We start from the raw sequence: 17,205 nt of genomic DNA, 5'->3' as shown, positions 1-17,205 counted from the left end.
ATAAAAATTCAGGCCACCTTTTAAAACTCTGCTCAAAGGCTGCCTTCTCCAGGATATTTTCCCAATCTCCTAGCAATACACATGCCTTTGACCTTCACCCTGGTGGAAAGACTCAGGCTTCACAGCAATACAAACCTACCTTCCAATCAGGCCCTGCCACTGACAAGATGAGTTACCTGAACTGAGGCCTCATGTCCCAAATAATGAAATCTAACTCCTGGGACTGATTAAGAAAAAAACAAAAGAACCTGGCACGCAGCGCACCTGAAATAACGACTCCCTCCATCCACCCCTCCTCAACACCATGTATAATTTGTTGCTTAGTTATTTGTCTTGCCCTTAGATGTAGGCCCCTGGAGGGCATTTCCTTATGTGGGTTCCTAAATGTGAGATCATTGGCATCGCCAAAGCAGCAACTATAACAGCAATCACCTCACACGTACTGAGTGGTTTAAAGTTTACTGCATATGTTTAGATACTGCCTAATTTCTAGTATGTACAGTGAATCCCACATTTAATTAAATATGTCCATACAGAATACATGTGCAGTAACATATATCTACCTATATATTTGGTATCCCAAAGATTTTAGGGTAGTTTTAAGCTTTAAAATCTCCAAAACTATAAAAGCTACAAACTTACAAAATACACCATTTGGGAGTTTAAGTTTCTTTTACACTTAGTTTACAAATTTTGAATGCAAAAGTTTTCATTTTTCATGTTTCAGTCCTTCTGATTAAAAATGTCAAATGTAAAAACTTCCCAAACAGAATTTGGGGAATTTTAAGACATTCTATTCATTTCAGCTACCACAGGAATCCTTTTTTCGGCAAGGTGCTCAGTTTGAAGGCAGTCGCTGGCAGAATCTACACCTGTAGCTCTTTCTCTGCACCCCGAGGACCATGCACGTGGCTGGCAGCTCGACTGCCGTCAAAACTGTCTCCTTCTGGAAGGAAAACACTGGCCCAGCCCAGACTTCACCACGCCAGAGCCACCTTCTGCCTTTGCTTGCTTCCTACCTAGCACATAACTTGGCTCCATGGGGTAAATGAGACCTGGGAATTATTTCAGGAACTGTACCTCCTTCCTACCGCTGACAGTCACAGACAGGTACAACCCACACAAGTGAGCTCTTCATCGCCCTGTACTTGCAGGATGCCAGTATAGATGACCTCCCCTCCTCAAACCTCTGTTAGTACTATTATTTCACGTTGGGTGGCCTTTAAAAGGCTGAAAATCAGCATCATGCACTAGCTGTCCTGGGTTAAAGCTGCTTATGCGCCAGTCTTCCAGAAGCACGGTTCTCAGCTCAGCCGGGCCATTCTTCAACTGTCTGCTCTCAATGAATTTCAGGAGATAATACTGATTATGAAGATTAATGAATGCAGAGAGATCATAGACGACTTATACATCATAAAGTTATTCCACAACTGCTTTTGTTAGCGAAGGTTTTCAGGCCATACGGTACTTAATGTTTGGAATAACTCATCTAAAAGGCTGAAATTGTGCTTATTAAAATAATCAATAACCTGAAAGAAACAAAAACTCAGTGAATTATTTCCTGTTAGTCTGTCAGATCTGACAACTGAACCACATGCAAATATAATACTGTGGTGTTTCAGTTGTCTACTGCCGTGTAACAAACCACCCCCAAACATAATGGCTTCAAAGGACAACTGGCACTCAGAATTCGTTAATTCGGCAGAACTAGGAGGAAAGGGCTCATCTCTGCTCCATGCAGTGTGGCCTGGGGCAGCCTGATGGACCAAGAAGCCACCGTGGCTTCACTCACAGGTCAGCTGCCTCAGCTGGGTGGCTGGAATGGCTGGGGGCTGACCAGGCCTCCTCTCCTTTTGTAATCTCTCACCCACCAGGGCTACCCTCTCCAGCAGGGTAGTCAGACGTCTTTATATGGCAGCTGCCTTCTAAGAAGATGTTGCGGACTGAATTTACATGTTGAAGTCCTAACCCTCAGCACACTTCAGAATGTGAATGTATTTGGAGACAGGGTCTTGAAAGAGGTAGTTAAGGTTTAATTAGGTCACATGGGTGGGTCCTAATCCAATATGATTGGTGTCCTTATAAGAAAAGGAAGGACCACCAGGGATGGGCACCCACACAGAAAAAGCCACGTGAGGACACAGCGAGAGACAGCCATCTGCAAGCCAAGGAGAGAGGCCTCAGGAGAAACCCAACATGCCAACACCTTGACCTTGGACTTCCAGCCTCCAAAACTATGAGAAAATAAGTTTCTGTTGCTTAAGCCACCCAGCCTGTGGTATTCTGTCATGGCAGCCCCAGCAGACTAATATAGAGAACAAAAGCAGAAGCTACAACACCCCTTAAGGCAACCTCCAAAAGTCACAGACCTCTGTCACAAAGACTGGTCAAAGCAAATCACAAAACTCAGATGCAAGGGGAGGGGATTCACCTCCTGAGAGAGGTCCAGCATGCTGGCTGTATTTGAAGATGACAGAGGAAGAATGTGGGACTAAGTTAAAACCCTGAGTTCTCTTATCTGATCTCCAACTGGCTGCAAATCCTGTTGGGAAAGTTGGGTAATGTCCACCTCAATACATGGCCTTTAGATGTAACTCTTCCATTGAATGGTTTACAGAGTCAAACAATTGAATGCTTATTATGTGAAAATAGTTCAAGAATGTGAAAATAGTTCTCAAGCAGTTTATGTTGAGAAGCATAAACTGCTGACACACATAATACAGTTATCTGTTCGCTCCAATAGCTCTCCTGCATACCCTATACAAATAGCCATAGAGCAAAACTACAGACTCCATTCTGAATTCTTCCCAAGAGCATGTAAAAACAAAAGCACCCAAACCCTAATGCAGTCTCAAGTACCACAGCAAGGACCCAGTCTGTAAGTTTCTGGGATCTAGCAAGAAGCACACTTCTTTGTGTTTGTGGTCCTTGTGCAAAAAGGGCCTTTCCTCAAGGTCATCGATTCATCAATCGAGCGCTCCAGAAAACCCGCACTGCTCACCCATCACAAGTTCTGATTGTAATTAGAGCGCTCCACAACTGTGTAGCAGGAAGCACGAGAAGGCCAGGTATGGACCGGAAAGGAGGAGGGGCCTCGGAGGCTCCTCGAAGGGACTTGGTAAATAGCCGTTTCATACCAACAGCCTGGAAGCCAAACACACAACTGCCTGCTTTGGTTAGATTCTGCTAAACCAGTACTAATTAGAATGGGAGCACGAAGCTTGAAATAATGATTCTTATCCTAAACATAGAGCAAGAAAAGCAGGGTACGAACGGAGTTAAGTGTTTGTAAGTGAGAAGCATTATGTGGACGGCTGGAAATAAAACCTCAATCGAGAATGACTTGCAGTAGTCTTAAACCTGCTGCTGAAAATACCCCTAATGCATATTTATTAGGTCTGTCATCCAAGAGGCTTGTACCCCCCAGCCGTCGTTAGTCATTAGTAGGCACTAATGACCACGGCCTTCCCGCACCACCCTAGCGCCCTGCAATGCAGCTCCGAGCAGCTGGTGGAATGGGAACAGACGGCCTGCTTCCCTTCAAGGCAGAACTTTCTGCAGGTGACAAAATGACTGTTAGGTGACTGACAAAAAGAAAAACAAAAGTTGAAACAGGAATATCTGATGTCAGTAAAGTACATGTTTAGTATCGCAGGGAGCCTTTAACTTGGGCCCTTAAGGTTGGGAGGACTGTTTACAAAACTGCAGCTGTGCTACAGAATCAGAATCTGCGTGCCTTCCGAATCGAGAAACAGTCACCGAGCCCCAGAGACACCTCTGAGCTGAGCAGGCTGCTGCAGTGTGCCAGAGAAACCCAACTTCCTAGGCACCTGAAAAGGCGTACCTCGCTCTCCAAGGGGGGTAGAAGTCACCCCTTGTCCTCAAAGGGTAAACTCTTCTTGGAGGGAGGAGCAGATCTTCTCAATGAGCGCTAGTGGAATGCAATTACCACTCTGGGCACGTGGCGAGCAGCAGAATCCCTAGACTGAATCCTGTGTGTGTGTCTAGGGACGTTAAATGTATGTCCTTCTACTTGTTTGCACTTCTATTTTCCCTTTGGTAAATGGTTTACATACTCTGCCCCCTTAACTAATAGAATACTCGGAATCCTGGAATCCTTTGGCTGTAAGATTGAAACCCACTCAGGGTGGCTTAAACCGGAAAAAAGTAAATAAAAACTGAAATAGATGGGGGGCTCTCAGAGGATACAGGGTTACTTTCTCAGTAAAGTTTCCCCTGACTTCCTTGTCTACAAGGGCTCCCACTACCTTATCCCCAGCACTTGACCTGGCTAGTCCCCCTCCCACCGCCCCCCACAATAAGCACTCTCTTCCCCTTATCCTGCTTCATCTTCCTCCTGACACTCTCCGAAACTAAATGCTGCATCTACCTGCATGCTGACTCATTTGCACCACCCATCCCTCCCACTGACAGGTGAGCTCCCTGCAGGCGGGCTGTCTCACTCCTACTGTACGCAGCCCAGCGTCTGGGGCAGTGCTGGTCCTCAGTCAGTATTTCTGAGTCACTGAATGAGTGGCTGGTCACTTGCAACCCTGGACAGTGGGTGCAACTGGATCTCATGAGAGACAGGAACCAGAAACTGGTACCCAGACAGCAGCGGGCTCCCATACGCCCCGGTCCCTCCCTGCCTGGGCTTCTCCTTCCACCCGCACTGCTGCAGCCCTCTTTGCAGAAGTGCTTTCTCCACTCCAAGTTTCAGAGCTGCAAATCCAGCTACAGTCTCCCACGCCTTTAGGATAAAGTCCCGAATCCTGCTGGACCTGCCCTCCCACCCTCATCTCTCACATTATGTATTCCAACCACTCTCTTCTAGTCATTCGGGGCTTTTCTCCATTCCTCAGAGGAGCGTGTGTGCTCACCTCTGGGTCTTAGAATACTCCTCCTCCTAGAGCAATCTTTCCCTCTACCTCCACCTGGCTATCCCCTTCTCATCCTGGCACATGGTTAGGTGACCCTGTTAATGTGCCCCCCCGTCACAGCTTATACTCTAAACTGCTTCCTATGCAGGATCCACAGCGGCAGAGATGATACCTGTCTTGTTCACCACTACATCCCTTAGCGCCAAGGACAGCATCCGACACGTAGCAGATGCTCAAATATTTGTGGAATAAATAAATGAACTGTGTATTTGTACTAGCTGTTCCCTAAAGGGCTGTGACAAGAATAAGACAGCAATTCACGTGTCTGCCTTGTCTTGCTGTATCCCCCATGCCTGGAAGAGCACAATCCCAATAAATATTTGTTGAATGAATAAATTCCTGGCTTGCCTGATGTAACTCCACCCCTTTCTCTCCCACTTGGGAAAACATAGCAGATGCGAGTGGGTAAAATCACGTTATTAACAGGACATTTTGGAATCATTTGAAAGATCCACACTTTATTACGTGTCATAAATTACCGGCCATGTACCTCAAAACTGATCATCACATATTAAGGTGGCTGAGAACAGCTGATTTAGACAAAGCTAACAAATATGAAGCACTTCCTGCTCTCGTTATTTTTATTTTCCAGAAGATAAAAGTGACAGTAAGCTCAATAAGAACTATTAACAGAATCATTCTTACCCTCGACTGACTCTCTTCTTATAGATTCTGCTCACCCCAGGGGAAACCCTTAGCTAAATCAAAAGATGTCAGAAATTCCTTTTCAGTTATTTTTCTCCCATACCAAGGAGCTCCATCAAGAGCTACTGTCTCCATTCCAAAGACAATCTATGGCCCCACCTTGCTGATCCCCACACAACAGACACAAAACCACTGCCTCAATGTGACAATACTGGTCTCCCTCAAATACAGCAACTGGCATGTTTTTGGTTTTTTGGTCTTTTCTGTGTACATGTTTTATCCTTTTGATAAAATATGTTTTGGTAAAGGGGCTGGAACCTGTATCAACCTGGTTTTACTTTTGTTTACCTAAAGCATCCCCAAATATTGATCATATGATGAAATACAACTGAAAACGGAAAGTCCTAATGAAGGTTTCAGGCTTGGTGTGTTAAAGAGAGAAACAAATAAATCTGAGAGAGCTAGACAAGAAACCACACAGACAGCCACATACTCCAAACAAGGCTAAAGTTAGTAAAGGAAAATATAGCAACTCAAAGCCAGTCACATCATGACCCTTAATAGCCTACAGAAGTAGACACTCCATCCACACAGAGCTGAGCTCTACAGATCACCCTACACGCTGAGTGACAGCAAAGATTTTGATTTATTTTCTTTTTTTTAAGTTCAAAGAGCTTTTAGTCTATAAAGGACACTAGTGTTTGATGTCTGGGCCCAAATTAGAGAGGATGATGAGAAAAGGAAAAGTGTTATGATGTATATTAAGGTTTCTTATTACTACCAAGGGGAGGGGTCAAGGCAAAATGCCAAGGTTAAGACAAAAATGGGCAACTAGAAATCGGAGCTGCTTGTTTCAAAAACTAAACACCATAAACTCTTCCAGCAACAGTCCTCTGTCTAACCTGATAAAATGCTACACAATCCAAAGGGAAATAGGCACGTACCCCTGACCTTTAGCTGTTTGTAGATCTTGGTCAGTTTCAATTACAATATTTCTGAGTCATATCTGTAGAAATTCTTAACCCTTTTTTGTGCGAAGGATCCTTTTGGCAGTCTGGTAAAGTATACTGAGCCCTTTTCAGAAAAAAAAAATTTTAATAAATTTATTTATTTATTTATTTTTGGCTGCATTGGGTCTGTTGCTGCGCGTGGGCTTTCTCTAGTTGCAGCGAGCGGGGGCTACTCTTCGTTTCGGTGCACGGGCTTCTCATTGTGGTGGCTTCTCTTGCTGTGGAGCACAGGCTCTAGGCACGTGGGCTTCAGTAGTTGTGGCTCGTGGACTCAGTTGTTGTGGCTCACGGGCTCTAGAGCGCAGGCTCAATAGTTGTGGCACACGGGCTTAATTGCTCCGCGGCATGTAGGATCCTCCCGGACCAGGGGTCAAACCAGTGTCCCCTGCATTGGCAGGAGAATTCTTAACCACTGTGCCACCAGGGAAGTCCAGAAAAATATTTTTAAATGCATAAAATACAATACAAAGGATTAAAAATGGAATCAATCATACTTGGTTATCAAGATAGTTTTAAGTTGTGATACAATAATATATGTACTTCTGGATTAATGTATTAACGAATCTAGCAGCAGGTCTATCTGTTGCCTATACACATAATGGAGTGAAATGCTAAATCTCAGTTTGAATACAGTAAAAATAAAGATGATTTTCCCCCCATCTAAGTTCAAGGGCTCCCTGGATTCCATCTGTGGACCCTAGGTTAAAAACCTTTGGATGAGAGAGCCAATAAAAATATATTTCGTGAAGCCTCAAATGAAAAAGAAAGTCTTGCAAAATGCATTATGCATTCAACTGTGAGGTGAGGGGAACTAAGAGTAAGCAATATTTTTCCAGAAACCATGATGGGCCATTAGTCAGCAAGAGAGCTGCATGCTTTAAACTGAATCCAGAAAGAGATTCGGCTCCCCTCATGCAAGTTACAAAAAAAAATTGAAGCTTTGAGGAACTGACTGGACTCTGCTAACAGCACTGCTGGACTCTGCCCTGAAGTGGGGAAACGGTTATCCGGCAGTGTAGTGATCCAGCTCAACTATGCACTTGAACAAATCCCCTTCCTTCCGGGAGCCTCAGTTGCTTCATCAGTAAAATTAAAGAGCTGAACATGTACCATGACCTCTTAGGGCCCTTTCAGTTCTCAAATTTCAGCATCAGATTATCTCTTCCTTATGTTGATTATTTCAGCCCACTGAGCTTAATTTCAAAACATCACTGCCTTCCTTAAACTTGCAACAGAAAGTTTTACCAAATTTTGAACACCCTCATGTACAACCTAACACCAATGTACCAAATATACGTATACCATTACCACTCTAAAAGATGCCTGTTTTGCACATCTCTACTTCCAAAAAAGTAATCACAGCATCAATCTTTTCTGCTATTAAAACACAGTTCCCACTCGAATTCTAACACCATCACCTTAAGAATATACAAAATCAACACATGCTGGGCTACCTAGACTATGTTAACTATATGTTTTCAACATTTCAGCCAATGAACAATATGACAGGGTATGAACCAGAAAGGTCCTTGACAACTACCTAATCCAATCATATTTCATTATTTCTAAAGAAACAGAGAGAGGTTAAGGGACTAAGCCACTATCACAAAGCCAGTGGGCAAGAAAGGAATTCAATCCAGGTCTCCTCTCCTCACGAACTATACCGAACTGCCTCTCAAATCCTGACACACTTCCCCAACTTTAACATTTTGTTTAAAATTAACAGCGAAAAAGACTTGACAGGTAGACCAGTCCTTTTCTCTGCCTTCCATTACATACTGGACGCAACAAAGAGTTGTGGCTACGCTGCATTCACTGGTTGAAATCATGAAATAATTAAATTCTACCAATCAGCCAAGAAAATGATGACTCTACTTAAATCCTAACTAGCTGGCAATTCTCTTAATATTGTGTAAAGCACGAAAAGACACAGAAGCATTTATATATGGATATAGACATATACATATATAGCTCCTCAGTCTGCTCTCCAGGACCTCTTCGCAACATTTTACTATGAAATTTAGAAGCGAACAAAAAGGGCTACCACACAACAGTTTTTTATTTTTTAAATGAAAAACGCACTGTATTTTATAAGCAAAAAGCTTCTATCAATATCAATACTGGGCATTTTTAGATCTCAAGGTTAATTTTATCAATAAGAAAATCTACTAGAATTCTCTGCCATTATTTATGTTCTAGATGATCAGACATGCAAATCTGATAATAATTTTTATTTGATCGTTACTGCTGTTTTAAGAGGGAGGGCCCTGTCTCAAGTCCTAAGGGTAGGATAATGATTAATAAGGGTCTCTTTAAAGTCTACCTACCTTTTCACCATTTCCCCCACATCCTTCAAATGTGTTCAATATCGCTAGAGAGTCAGAAAACTACTCTCAAAAACAGAAAAAGGCCACAATTCTTCTGAAGTATTAAAAAACCAGACGAGCATCTTCTCAGAACCTGGTCTCAACTCACCTTTCACTTCCTCATAGACACCTTCCCTGACCTCCCAGCTAAAGAAGCAAGACCTGCCTACAACAGACATTTCCCAAGCTAACCTACTTCTGCTGAGAACTCGGCAGCACCCAAAATTGCCATTTATTATTCCTTTGTTTACATGTTTCCTCCTGTTTATACCTGCCACTCCACACTAAAATGAAACCTCCTTGTTCACTGCTGGAGCGGGCATGCCTAAACAGTGCTGGCACATAGTAGGTGCACAAATAACTGCTGAGTGGCCCAAAGTATTGATGTAAGTGCCAACTCTGTCATACGACGTGTCTCCTGGAAAAGCATTCTCAAAGGACAGAGCACATGCAATTGGCAACGCATTTAGATAGTCTACTTTAGAGTAAGCCTGTGATACTAGGACAATCCAGGATATAAATCCCTTTCAGGGCTTTGGAATGCCCTGCACTTCCAGCTGTGAACACAAAACCCTCTCCAGGCCCATTCACACACTGCTTTCATGAAACATCTCAACAACGATTTCCTCAAAAGGAAATAATGAAATAAAGTCCTAGCCTAAGTTAATCTTTCGTGTCAGGTTCACAATGTTAAACATACTTTGAAGCCAGCCACACAAACAAAACCAAACTGCACAAAATTAGGCTGGGCTGAGATTACATAAAACAAGCTAAACTCTGGCTTTTTTCCTCCCATTCCTCTCTCCTTCCAGTGAACCCTGATATATGTCTTTTAAGTGCAATTAGATGCAGGTGAGAAAAATGCTTATCTGCAAACAGCTTCCAAATAGGTAATGAGATTTCCAATGATATTCCACCTAATACCGCAGCAACAAGGTAAGGAGGACTGGACAACTTAGAGCTGAGCTGTGTCTGGAAGCTCCTCTTAAAAATTCTTCTTTTTAAAATTATGTTTAAGTCGGCACTTACTTCAAGGTATTCAGTTATCAAAACACATTTTTCAGAGTGCCCTGAGTTTTTCCATACCCATGACTCTTCGCATGTGTGCTAAGCCTACCTTTCAGCACCCATAATGTTAAGAATACAGGTCTTTCAAGAGAGAAGGACAAAAGCGCGGGTTCTCAGGAGTGACAGATCCAAAGGAAAAAATAATCCTTTCTCTTCCAGTACTAAACCCAAGTTGCTCCTTCTCCCGAGTTTCCCCGCACTCTCCCCTCCCCACTCCGCTCCCCTTTCACTGCCCACTTTACCCTGCTTTAATCCCGGCGAAGCCTTTCTCCTGGCTTATTAAAGGTAAACAATAGAAATGTCACAAGGAAACTCAGGAAGTAGATGAAGTCTCTAATTGCTGCCGTTTAACGACTGTAGATAATTACTATCTTCAAAATGTGGTTTTCACAAGCGGAGAGGGAGTCGAGGCGGGTGAAGCTGGCGAGCTCCCCGCCGCTGGGAGAACATCTGCGAGGCCGAATCCCAGGACCGAGGGACGAAGGGGATGCGGCCCCGTGCCCGGGAGCCCGGGGTGGGGGGCAGCGGCGTTCCTGCCCACTCCGGGACACTCCCGGCCGAGTCACAGACAGTTCAGTGCCCTCGGGCCGCGGCTGCCCGTGGCGGTCACCATAACAATATGCAAAGCGCTGCCCGCGGACGCCCCCCGCGCGGATCCCACTGCCCGCCGAGGCCGAGCCGGCGGTGCCGCGCCTGGAGTTCCGGGCCCCGGGCTCACAGTAAGCGGGGGCAGAGGGCCCCCGGGGGCCTCTCAGCTTCGCCAAGGTGGTGGGGGGGGGCGGGGTCCTCGGACACCGCGTGGTGCCTGCGACGGCGGTGCCCCAGCCCTGGCCACTACCCCCGCTACCCAGCCCGGGGCGCGCAGGGAAGTCGAGCCCCTATCCCTGCGGTACCGCCGACGACTTGGTCCCCGAACGCTGAGCCCCGCGGGGCGCGGGGTCGCCCCAGTCCCCGCCGCTGCCCCCGCCCCGGGCTGGCCGCGATCCGCCACTTCCTTCGCCACCGTCCTCCGCGCGGATAGCGCATCCCGGTGCCCGCCGCAGCGCCCCGCGCGCGCCTCCCCGCCCCCGCCGTCCCAGCCCTCCGAGCCGCTCGCGCCGGCCCAAGCGCCCTGGCGATCCCCACAGAGCCCCCGAGCCACCCCGCTGGCCCTGCTCGGGGATGCGGGCGCGCTGCTGCCACCAGCCCGGAGTGCTTGCCGCCCGCCCCCAAGCTCCCCGGGTCGGGGACCCCCGGACTCACCCCAGAACCACCAGCTCCCCGTATTTCACCGGCTCCTTGTTGAGGGCGCAGTGCTCCTCCTGGCCGGGGGAAAACATGGAGCCCTGCTCGGCCGCCGCCGCCGCCGCCGCCGTCGCCTCCGCCGCGACCCCCGCCGAGTCCGCGCCGCCGCTACAATCCCATCCCGAGAAGGGAGTGAGCGCGCCGGGGAAGGGCACGGCGGCGAAGGGGGCGCGGGGCGGCCAATCCCGCGGCTGCTCCGTCGTGGCTGCGCGGCTGCCCTGCCGGGCTCTCCGGAGCTCCGCGCAGCGCGGCTGCCCCGAGCCGGACTCGGCAACAAATGGAACCAGGCAGCAGGGGGACCTACCCGCGCCGAGCGCCGCAGCAGCAACCGCCGCCGAAGCCCCGCGGGAGGGAGGAAGGGAAAGAGCAAGAAAGCTAGGGAGGGGCGGGGGCAGAGGGCGGGGGAGGGGCGGGGGCCGGACCGCCGAGCCGCCCTGCGGGCGCGCAGGCAGGTGGGAGCCGCCCCGCCCTCCGCGAGACGCCCGGAGCCCCCCCGCCCACCCGGCGCCCCCTCCCCCGGCGCGTGGGGCCGCCCACGTCCCCTCCCAGCCCCCCCTTGGGCCCCGCGGTGGATCGCCCTGGTGTTATGTAAACATAGAGTAAAAGGGAAAGGAAGTTCTTAAAGGAGCAGCTCTATTTTTTTTTTCTCGCTTCCTTTCCCAAACTTAACAGCGCGAGGTCCTCAGCCCTGGTCGCCGAGTTCTCCAGCGGCTGAAGGCTGCGCAGGATCCCGGAAGCACAGCGGTCAAGGTTCCCAAGCCTAGACTAGTTTCCCAGGTTAGTTAGCTGTAAATAAAGAACTTGCTCTCGGGGTATGAGAGCATTTGCTTTCCCGGTGTCACTGTGTCGCGGCACACATCCGGAGGAGTCGCACACGCGCACCTGGGTGCCTCCTCTTCCAAAACCAAGTCCTTAAGTGCTTGAAGACGTCTAGAAATTTGGAGGGGTTCGCCAATTGGCACTGGATTAGAGGGAGTCTTGAAGGCACTTGGAGCACACTGCCATGGTGCAGGATGTAACAACCCGGTTTGTCGTCAGCAGAGTTCCACATGGTTCCAAAAAAATGTTTTGTTGTTGTTGGGTTTTTTTTGGTTTTTTTTAAATCCATAACCTGTCCGCTTTCCCATACCTTCTCTCAGTCCCCTAAGGAATTTAAGAGGAAATTATTTGGGTCAACTTTTTAGTGGATATAAAAGTTCCTTTATTATCATAATTTAGCCAATGCATTGTTTGCTTTTTATGCTTTTCTAAATAGTTACTACTATGGCTTTAAAATATTTTAGAGTATAACAGCTTTACTGACTGCTGTTCTCATCATACAGGATTTTATTGTTTTCCCATTTATTAAGCACTCATACTGGAAACTCTGCATATTATTGTCAGTCACTGCCTCTCAAGACTGTTAAATAATTTTTAAAGAAATAAATACTGCAAAGCTACCCTATGTATAAACACTGACTGGTTGGCTATGACCCTAAGTAAAGGGCTAGGAAAAAGAAATAATTGCATCAGTAACCTTCCATTGCACCGTTCAGCACCCTTTGTCTAACATTCTCTGACAGGTTATTACTATAGTGACAAGATGCTGCAGGAAATTTTACTTCAGTTAGTAACGAATTTGTTTTTAATTGGGGCTTTAGAAATAAATTATTTCAAAGTAACTAAAGCCACACCATTGGTTAGTCAAACACACAAAAAATTTTTAAACAACTTACTTCACCTAAGTATAAAAATTCTATACTTCATCTGAACACAGCTATTCTGCATATTTTACATATTCTCTGTAATATGTGTGTGTGTATAGTTAGTTTTAACCAACAATCCTTCACTAAAGGGTTGAATGCTTTCTCATCACTTGGGTCTTGGTGTGAGTTTCTGTCTGAATTTCTGCCTGATTAATGTCTTCATTTATCTACTCCATGCTCCTACTTACCTTATAGATGTGTGGCTAGCAAAGATCTATCAGAATCATGCCTTGGTTATGAAGTCCCCAGTTATTAAAGTACCTGGCTCTGTCATTCTAACTTCTCCAGGCTTGTTCTGTCACTGCTACCGCTCTCTAGGCTGAGATTACCCCCTCCCTCCTTCTCTCTTGGCATGCTGTGCTTTTGTGCATTGCACGACACTATTCTGGCTCCATTTCCTCCTTGCTGTGCTCTGCATCTGCTCTTAGGAAGATGGAAACAAACATGTATTAACCTCCTACTAAGTTCCAAACACTAGGCTGAGAGTTTCCTGTAAGATGTCTCAGTCTTTGCAGGACCTCCATTCTAGCTGTTTGCCCAGGACGCCTCTGACTTCCAGAGGGCCATCTCTCTCTTTCTGCTCTCCCTGCATGTCTTTGAGCTTGTTTAAAGTTCTTCATCAGGTCTGTCTTTATCAGAGTTACTTACAGGAAGTGTTGCTTTGAATCAAGATTTTGTAGCAGTGGAGGCTTTTTATCTTAGGCAATTCAGGGCTGACAGACCAGTTTGGGGAATCATTCTGACACCTGAAAACCTCAGGAATGCATACAGGCACCAGGAATGGAAATCCAAATGAGCAAAAGGGCCAAGTGAGGACTGTGGCAAATTGGTGAGGCTGTGCCATCTCAGAGACACATCAGTCACTCCTCTCCAGCTAATTGCCGCCATGTGACAATAACAGCTTACTGCTGCTACATTTAATTTTTTTCTTAAAGTGCAAATCCTGTGTTTTATGCCGAATCCAACTTGTAACTATAGGCAACTCATTCCAGTTCTGTTTTGTTTTGTTTTAAACACAGAATGGACCCACCAAAACCATGTCTGTTTTCTAGATTGGGCCCAAGTTCCCCAAATTTGCTTTGTCTGGTTTCAAGGAAATATGTAAGTGAAGGTTAAAAAAAAGAATCAAAAAACACTTCTCAAGTGGAATCAAATGGCAGGTCTGGGAGGGGAACAGAATAGTGGGGCATAAACTTGATTTTCTCAGAGAGTCCATGGCTTGTGTCCCTATAAAAGCCAGCTTGCACCTTTCTCTGTCCATCCCTCATTAGAGTTTTCTGTTCACAACTTAAGCCAGTTAGAACATTACCCCCACCATCCCCTGCTAATAAGAGGAATCTGATTGTAGCATGAATGTATCTCTTCTTGAATGTAATTGTTTTAGTTAGTAGCTCCAGGCTGGTGGGACAATCTGGCTGTGCCATCTGCCAACCCACTGAAAGCCAGGGTGGGTTTGACTGACCTGGCTGCCAGGGCAGACCGCCGCCCTTCCCTCCCTGCTTGCCATTCCATTTTTGTCTCTCCGAAACCACTCTCCTGAAGAGGATGAACCACCCACAGCATCCCAGAGGGAGTTGATGCTACTTCTTGGGCTACCTAAGGCCATATGTTAACTTCACAAATAAATAATGTAAGGCTTTCTCTTGATTTTTCCCCCCCAGTTAGGTCTATCTCCTTTAAGTTAAAATGAAAAGATTTAGTGAAGAAGCTTATGTTTGTCTTAAATAAAATCAATCAAATGCCTTCCAGTATTTCTAGAATAAAGAGTCTAATTTTTAGTCACTCTCCATTCTACCTTACATGTTTATCTTTGCAAAGACTAAAGAGTAAGAAGATCCTCTCAAAAAATATGTTTGGGGCTTCCCTGGTGGTGCAGTGGTGAAGAGTCCGCCTGCCAATGCAGGGGACACGGGTTCGACCCCTGGTCCGGGAAGATTCCACATGCCGCGGAGCAACTAAGCCCGTGCGCCACAACTACCGAGCCTGCTCTCTAGAGCCCGTGAGCCACAAGTAGTGAGCCTGTGTGCCACAACTACTGAAGCCCGTGCAACTAGAGCCCATGCTCCGCAACAAGAGAAGCCACCACAATGAGAAGCCCACGCACCGCAACGAAGAGTAGCCCCCGCTCACCACGACTAGAGAAATCCCACGTGCAGCAACGAAGACCCAACGCAGACAAAAATAAATAAATAAATAAATAAATAAATAATTTTATTTATTTATTAAGAAAAAATACGTTTGGATAAACCAGTCATTTTTTTCATGAAAACTTAGATCACATTTTATTTTTAAATTTTCTATATACATACATATATATATCTATATATACACATATATATACACATATATAGATATATATATATATATATTCCTGATTGGGAAAGTAATATGAGCTCCTTGTCAGAAGTTTGGAAGACATGAAAAAAGGGATTTTTAAAAATCTTATTTTATTTAAATCATCCATAGTCTCATTACCCAGAAACAACCCTGTATAACATTTTTTATCTATTTCCTTCATCTTTTTTATTTTTAATTTTTTTACATAGTGTGATAATACTGTGTATAATCACCTTTCACACAGTTTGTTATCCCCCATTTTTTCACTTAACGTTACAATTGTGAGCAGTTTTCTCTTGTCGCTAAAACTTCATTTTTGTTGTTCCATCATGTGTGTCAATATCTATGAACCATCCCCCCTCTTATAAAACATTGGGAAGATTTCTAATTTTTGGTCTTCTAAATAATGAACATATTTATATTCATTATTACTGCATGAGGACAATTTCCTACAAGTAAAATTATTATATCAAACGGTATAAACATTTTTAAGACCCTTCCATGCATATTTCCAAACTTTTTCAAAATGATTATACCTGCCAAGTTATACTGCAACCATCAGTAAATGAGAGAGAGCCTGCCTCAGGGAACTCTCAGTAGCATTTTTAAACCCTCACTAATGTGACAGGTGATAATTTTTATTTGCATTTCTTTGATTGCTATTGTGAGGTGCACTCACTTTTTTTAAAAATTGTGGTAGAAAATACATAACATGAGATCTACCCTCAACAAAACTTTCAGAGTCCAGTAGACTTTTGTTAACTGTAAGCACAATGTTGTACAACAGATCTCTAGAGCTTTTTCATCTTGCATGACTGAAACTTTATACCCATTGAACAGCAACTCCCGTTTCTCCCTCCCTGCAGCTCTGAGAAATTGCACTTTTTACTTGCGTAAGTTTGGCAACTTTTGATATCTCATATAAGTAGAATCATGCAGTATTGTCCTTCTGTGACTGGCTTATTTTTTAGCAAATTGTCCTCAAGGTCCATCCATGACATATCATATAACAGGATTCCCTTCTTTTTATGGCTGAATAATATTTCACTGTAGGTATGTACTACATCATCGAGTTATCCATCTATGGATATTTAGGTGTTTTCACCTCTTGGCTATTGTGAACAATGCTGCAATGAACATGGGAGTGCAAACCTCTTCAAGATCCTGATTCCAGTTCTTTTGAATAAATACCCAGAAGTAGGTTGCTGGATCATATGGTAGTTCTATTTTTAATTTTTTGAGGAAGCTCCATTCTGTTTTACCGGCACCATTTTACATCTCCATCAACATGGCACATGGGTTCCAATGTTTCTACATCCTTGTCAACATTTGCTATTTTCTGGGTTTTTTGATAATGAACATCTTAACAGGTGTGAGGTGGTATCTCGTGATTTTGATTTACATTTGCCTGATGACAGTGATGTTCAACATCTTTTCATATATCTGTTGTATTTGCTTATCTTCTTTGGAGAATTGTCTATACATTACCTCTGCCCATTTTTAAGCTGGGTTATTTGGTTTTTTGCTATTGAGTTATATGAGTTTCTTATATATTTTGGATATTAACCCCTTATCAGATATATGGTTTGCAAATATTTTCCCCCATTCTATAGGTTGCCTGTTTCCTTTGTTGTGCAGAAGCTTTTTAATTTAATGTAGTCCCACTTGTCTATTTTTGCTTTTGTTGCTGGTGCTTTTTGGTATCATACCCAAGAAACCATTGCCAAGATCAGTATCACAAAGATTTCCCCCTTGGCTTTCTTCTAAGAATTTACAGTTTCAGGTCTTCTGTTGAAGTCTTTAATCCATT

The 17,205-nt window shown here is 44.9% G+C and overlaps 1 protein-coding gene across 2 annotated transcripts in view; it reads right to left on the bottom strand.

Moving 5' to 3' along the window:
* Window positions 1-11,607, bottom strand: part of PELI2 (pellino E3 ubiquitin protein ligase family member 2) — a 209,355-nt gene extending 197,748 nt beyond the window's left edge. For both annotated transcript variants that reach the window (XM_057544535.1, XM_057544536.1), the window contains exon 1: window positions 11,272-11,607. In XM_057544535.1, coding sequence (XP_057400518.1) covers window positions 11,272-11,348 — 77 coding nt within the window. In that variant the 5' untranslated portion in view covers window positions 11,349-11,607. The remainder of the gene's footprint in view (window positions 1-11,271) is intronic.
* Between the last annotated feature and the right edge of the window lie 5,598 nt (window positions 11,608-17,205).

This window comes from Balaenoptera acutorostrata, chromosome 3, assembly GCF_949987535.1.
Source record: "Balaenoptera acutorostrata chromosome 3, mBalAcu1.1, whole genome shotgun sequence".
NCBI lineage: Eukaryota > Metazoa > Chordata > Mammalia > Artiodactyla > Balaenopteridae > Balaenoptera > Balaenoptera acutorostrata.
The sequence above is the reverse complement of the archived record's forward strand: the minus strand, read 5'-3'. Positions and strand labels throughout refer to the sequence as shown.